Source organism: Myotis davidii, unplaced genomic scaffold (genome assembly GCF_000327345.1).
Source record: "Myotis davidii unplaced genomic scaffold, ASM32734v1 scaffold980, whole genome shotgun sequence".
Classification (NCBI taxonomy): domain Eukaryota; kingdom Metazoa; phylum Chordata; class Mammalia; order Chiroptera; family Vespertilionidae; genus Myotis; species Myotis davidii.
Window position 1 is genome coordinate 163,118 of NW_006292236.1, and position 6,714 is coordinate 169,831.

At 38.5% G+C, this 6,714-nt stretch overlaps 1 protein-coding gene across 1 annotated transcript in view; it reads left to right on the plus strand.

Moving 5' to 3' along the window:
* Window positions 1-6,496, plus strand: part of HACD1 (3-hydroxyacyl-CoA dehydratase 1) — a 47,903-nt gene extending 41,407 nt beyond the window's left edge. Inside the window, exons 7-8 of the mRNA XM_015565283.1 lie at window positions 2,442-2,620; window positions 6,320-6,496. Of these exons, the coding sequence (XP_015420769.1) occupies window positions 2,442-2,620; window positions 6,320-6,402 (262 nt within the window). The 3' untranslated portion in view covers window positions 6,403-6,496. The remainder of the gene's footprint in view (window positions 1-2,441; window positions 2,621-6,319) is intronic.
* The last annotated feature ends 218 nt before the right edge of the window (window positions 6,497-6,714 follow it).

Genomic DNA, 6,714 nt, shown 5'->3' on the forward strand with positions numbered 1-6,714 from the left:
GTGACAGCCTTCCTGTGGGTGTGTGTGAAGTCCGTTCCGTCTTTTAGTTTCACTTTTGAAATGGTTGTTCGAGGCAGCAAACTCCGGCGTTAACCTATGCCGCCATCTTGGTTCTCTATATTCCCTTCAAAAATTTTTAGGTGAAAATTAGGAATCTTTAAGGAACATTATATCTTTTTCTGAATGGTAGTTAAATCATACAGCCATCAGAACTTAGAGAGTGATGATGTAATCTTTTTAAAATACAAATAAAGTCAAATAAATTATACAACTTATTCCCATTTTATTAAAAATAATCACTCTTTAAGGCTTTAAACGAGTTTATCATAGGAGTGATTTTTTTTCTATTAAAGAACAATGCTACCAAAAAAAGCTGAGAGTCACATGAAGTTAATAAAAGTGACAAATAAGTTTGAATGTTTTACTTGAAAAGGAATATAATATGTTCAGTAATATGATTTTAAATTGAGATAGGACAATGATATTGGAAAAGATTGATTTAAATGATACAAATAACCACAGACTGGAAAGAAAGCAGGTTAGATATACTGAAGGAAAGGAGGGGGTAAACTGGGACAGGAAAAGGATAATTTTTCTTTCTTTTTTTTAATATATATTTTTATTGATTTCAGAGTGGAAGGGAGAGGGAGAGGGAGATAGAAACATCAATGATGAGAGAGAATCATTGATTGGCTGCTTCCTGCACGCCTCACACTGGGAATTCAGCCTGCAACCCAATCGTCATGCCGGCTGGGCCAGTTTTCTTTCTTTACTAGTTAATCTATTTGGGCAAATAATTCTGTCCCTGTCGACCATCTTTTATCCTTGTATAACTGGCATCTTATATAATAAAAGCCTAATATGCTAAGTGTCCAGTCATCCAGTCGACTGTTCAGTCAATCAAAGCGTAATATGCTAATGATATGCTAAGGCTGCTCAACCGCTCACTATGATGTGCACTGACCACCAGAGGGCAGACACTCCAACTGGTAGGTTAGCTTGCTGCTGGGGTCTGGCCGATCAGCCTGGCCTGCGCCCTCTCGCAATCCGGAATCCCTCAGGGGATGTCGGAGAGCCAGTTTTGGTCTGATCCCACAGGCCAGGCCGAGGGACCCCACTGGTGCACAGATTCCTGCATCGGGCCTTTAGTATAGGAATAAGATTGTCTCTAGGCTTCTGTCATACTGACAAATTTTATTTTTCTTTATAAATATTTCTTAATGCCAACAAAATGATTAAATCAAATATGGATTCTTTTTCCACCAAAATTTTTACCTTAATTTTTGGCTACATAATGACTGACTTGGAGAAAAACTGTTTTCTTTAATGCCTTGGGTCCTTGAGGCGGCTGCTGCTGGACACCAGTAGGAACTTGGAGACTATTGCCCTAACTGCAGCATAAATGATGCCTGACCTGCTCTATGTCAGGGAACTTGCCACAGTCCATATAAACTACTTGTGATTTTTGGATTTAGAATAGAACCTTTTTAGTTCTAATTTAAGCAAGCTAAACTATCTTTTTAAAAGATTTTCTTTTTTATTGATTTCAGAGAGGAAGGGAGAGGAAGAGAGAGATAGAAACGCCCCCTCCTGGGCATTAGCCCACAACCCAGGCATGTGCCCTGACTAGAAATCTAACCTTGACCTCCTAGTTTATGGGTTGATGCTCAACCACTGAGCCACACTGGCCAGGCTACCTAAACTACAGTATTTATTAATGTAGGAATTCAGGGGACAACTTGTTTTACTTGTTTTGTTGTGATAGTAGTCTTAGACAATTACTGGTTAATGATGCATTAGGTAATACCAGTTTTCTGAAATACTAATTCTCTTTTAATTAGTAACCACAAAGGGTTTTCCAAATCCCTTCAAATAGGTAAATTCAAGGTTTAAATGTAAAACTAGGATCATAGCTGGTCTTTTAAAGCATAGCATTTGAGTGATAAATGTGTAGCTTCGGGGGAATAAATCATCAGTTATGATTCCAGGTGTCAAAGAAGTCACCTTTAAAATACCTTACAAGCTTACATATGCTTTACAAATTAATACTTACACCCTTTAACCATTTGTACGCCATAAGCATCTATAGACACAAGCGGCAGACCTTTTTTTAATTAAATTCAAAATATTGTGGCAATTATCTGGTCAAAATAGTTTAAAAACCGCATATACATGTAAAAATGTATAGTACTTTAAAGTAAGTTGACTACTTTATGATCTTGCCATTTGAAATGGAAACTGCTATGGGAAAAAAGGATGATAATTAAATTAATAAGCAAATGAATAAAGTAGGAAGAAAATTAACCTTTTTATGTGAAGTTATTGTAAATATGTATAGGAAGGAGAATTTTTAAGTTTAAACATAGCAGTAGCAAAAGAACCATGATATAAAATTCAGTATTTATTGTAGAAAAATAACTTTGAGGTTTTTCTTTTTCCAGATATAATTTTTTTATCATCTTATATCCTGTTGGAGTTGCTGGTGAACTTCTCACTATATATGCTGCCTTACCATATGTGAAGAAAACTGGAATGTTTTCAATAAGACTTCCTAATAAATACAATATCTCTTTTGACTACTATTATTTTCTTCTTATAACCATGGCATCGTATATACCATGTAAGTATGTATTTATTAGTACTTTGATTTAGCATATGCTATGAAAGTTTTTGGAAAGATATCATAATTGCTAGCTTAATAAGCAACAAGAAGTAACAGCTTACAAATACATTAAAACTTCTATTCATGGAAATGCTCCAAAACTTGATTGTAGTGATGGTTGCACAGCTGTATAAATTTACTAAACTAAAACTGTACACTTAAAATGGGTGAATTTTATGATATGAAAATGACATTTCAATAAATGTGTATATATAAAAAAACCCTCTATTCAATCCCACATATATTCATTAATATGAAATAATTGAAGAGCTAGTGAGTTAGAAAAGGCTTTTTCCAAGTTATGAGAAGAAAGGTAAGTAAATTAATCTACAAATGATTACCTTCTCAAAATTACTTTAAAATAAGCTAAGTATGATTTATTTTTTTAAAGAAAAGATAAAGCATAGGTCAGTGAACTATTTGTAAGCATTTAGAGTTACGTATCTGAATAGAAACATTTTATCCTAGAAAATGTCAGGTCATTTTTATCTATTCATTAAGCATACTAGAGGCCCTGTGTACAACATTCGTGCACTTGGGGGCGGGGGGGAGTCCTTCAGCCCACCTGGGCCCTCGCAGTCCGGGACCCCTTGGGGGATATTCGCCTAGGGGTCCTTGGTGCTGCCGCAGAGGCGGGAGCAGCTCCCACCACCACCACTGCACTTGCCAGCTGTGAGCCCGGCTGCTGGCTGAGTGGCGCTCCGCGGTGGGAGTGCACTGACCACCAGAGGGCAGCTCCTGCATTGAGCATCTGCCGCCTGGTGGTCAGTGCACGTCATAGAGACCAGTCGTTTTGCTGTAACAGTCACTGGGCTTTTATATATATAGATACTTGGAGAAATCATCTAGGAGTACTTTTTAGTCTTATATGTGTTGCTCTATGCTCTGGAAAATAAAGAAGCTACTTTTCTTAAAATATTTTGAGTAACTCAGCCTCTTCTAATTTCTCATCATCTTTCAATAGTTGCAATGAATTAGTGAGGCTTTACTTGCTTCATTTAAGTACTAATGATATATGTTTAGGTCAAATTTTGATAGTTATTAGCAGGAAATAATGTAAAGCAAGGTGGTTAGTTACCCTTCTGAATAAAATTAGAGATCGGTGTCAGTGAGGGGAAAGGGAAATAAGAAGAGTTTATAGAATCTAAAGTCTACATGGATGCAGTATAAAATACGTCATCTAAAGGGGATGAACATACAAACTGACCAGCATCTGGAGGCCTCCAATTTTAAAAAAAATATTTTTATTGATTTCAGAGAGGAAGGGAGAGGGAGAGAGGGATAGAAACATCATCAATAAGAGGATCATTGATCGGGTGCCTCCTGCACGTTCCCTACTGGGGATCGAGCCCACAACCCGGGCATGTGACTGGGAATTGAACCACGACCTCCTGGTTTATAGGTTGACCCTCAACCACTGAGTCACACCAGCCCAGCCAATTTTTAAGCTTTTCAAAAATCAAAAGGGACTTTTGTCAGTTAGTGTTTTTATTCCCCTCACTTGTACCATTTCAGCCTGACTCTCGTTAGATTTTCACCAGCGCTAGTTCAGCAGAGCTAAGGAGTGGCACACCTGTAACAATTGTTTGTATCCCCTGCTTTTCCCGACACCCAGTGAATGGCAGCACACCTTGAGCAGACCAGACCTTGCTTCAGTGTCTGTCATATCATAGTTGCAGTTTCAGGGGTTGGGCTCTCATTCTGTTGGACCACTGAGACATCTGCAAGAAGACCCGGGGCCCAACAGATCACGGTTGAAACCAGCAAACTAATAACCTTAGACCAGTGGTCGGCAAACTCATTAGTCAACAGAGCCAAATATCAACAGTACGACGATTGAAATTTCTTTTGAGAGCCAAATTTTTTGAACTTAAACTATATAGGTAGGTACATTGTTATTAACTTAATTAGGGTACTCCTAAGGCTTAGGAAGAGCCACACTCAAGGGGCCAAAGAGCCGCATGTGGCTCGCGAGCCGCAGTTTGCCGGCCACGTCCTTAGACCATGTGTTTTCAGGTGTCCTGGGACGCGTAGACCCCATCCTATGCCAGTAGCAGCTTCTCAGTTTATTATGCTGACATTTACCGGAGAGACCCACTTGCTGGGAGATCAGTCAGCCAGGGCAGTGGTCGGCAAACTGCGGCTCGCGAGCCACATGCGGCTCTTTGGCCCCTTGAGTGTGGTCACGAAGTTTCAATCGCACTGTATGTGCACGTGGTATTTTGTGGAAGAGCCACACTTAAGGGGCCCCAGTTTGCCGACCACTGAGCCAGGGGGATGTTCTCCACTTGATTATTATTAGTAATGATAACTAATGTTGCTTTGCTTACTAAATTCCTTGCTAATTAAAATATTAAGAGTACTTTTTGAGTACTTATTTTAATTTTCAAACTAAGTATTGTTAGTTCTCATTTATCATGAGGACTTTATAGATTAGAGAGGTTAAGTGGATGGATTAAAAGTCACCCAGCTGGTAAATAAAGTCAGGATTTGAACTCAAGCCTACACTTAAACTCAGAATGTTAGAGAAGCATTTGCAATCACTGGTCAGTTAGCTTTAAGTATATATGACCTGAATATATTTAGACCTCTAGGTATAGTATGATGGTTACATATATTAAGATTAGTAGTACCTACATATTAAAAAGTACAATCTGTTGTGCATTTTTGCTCCATTTGAGCCGGTCTAAAGATAAAACTTATCTGAAGTTGCTGAAGCTAGATATTCAAAGCTTGTTTTGTCATTAAAGTCATTGGTTTGATTATTCTGTGTTCCATTTTCAGGGATGTTTTTACATTTGTATTGTTGCTAGTTAATATGAATTTGTTCATCTATTAATGCTTACACTGTAATCTAAATCATTGATTCACATTGACTCAGAATAATTTTCCAAATTTAATAGGGCAGATGACAGTTTGTCTAACTGATTTAATACATGCATATGTATATGATTATATAAAACAGACTACCCTGATACCCATCCAAGAGGGGCCTCTGCTCTGGGCCCTGTTCTGGCTGTCCACTGATCACCTCTCCACCCCTCGCCTTCTAGATCACACTTTGGAAACCCAGAACCATGGAATTTGCTGCCCACATGGCACTGAGTGTACATCTAAGCACTGCATAGGCCCCTTCCCCAATCTGTTCTCCAGAGGGTTAACCATGCCGGCAGTGTACACGGCCCTGAAATCCAGGGGTAGCTAGGGGCAGCTGTTTGTGAGGGGTATGGATGGGGGTATGAGTTGTGCGGGCTTGCATATCCACACATATATTCACAGTACCCCTCGTGATATAGGACAGCCAATGGAATGGAGAGCAGGGGGCCAGGTGGGCAGCTCTTCTGTGCTGGAATGTTCTGGCACAATATTCCAAATTATTACTAAATTCAAACATGGCCTTCCAGGTCATCATGAAAGTATATTTTTCAAGGTAGTATTAAAATTTGCTACGAGACCTCACAGCTTACGGCATTAAAGTATTTAGGCAGATGGTCTGTGGCCTCCATTTGTACTCTCATCCAGAGCTCTGTAAATACTAAGGGGTAGCAGGTGGCATTTGATGTGCTTGCTTTCAAACTTTGCCACTTTTAAGAGGTTTCAAGTTTCAGTAATTTCCAACAATAGCTTATCTTTCTTTGTTTTCTTTTTTCAATGAAGTGTTTCCACAACTCTATTTTCACATGTTACGTCAAAGAAGAAAGGTGCTTCATGGAGAGGTGATTGTAGAAAAGGATGACTAAATGACCTCTACAAACAAGGTGCTTTTTCCAGAATAACCAGGATTACTTGAGTCCAAGTTTTAATAACAAGAATAAACAACTTCATGAAATACTACAGATTGTATTATTTCTTCAAATATAACGAGATACGTGGTGTTTGCCAATATTTGTCTTCACACTGTGCCAGTTCCATTTTCTACAAGAACTATGCAAGTATTTATCAACTCCTGGGTAGGCGATCATCATTAAGAAAATGGTGTATTACTTGCAAAAAACCCTTTTGTTAGTTTTTTTTAGTTTCACTAAATTGTTATGCTCAAAGCTTTAAAAACC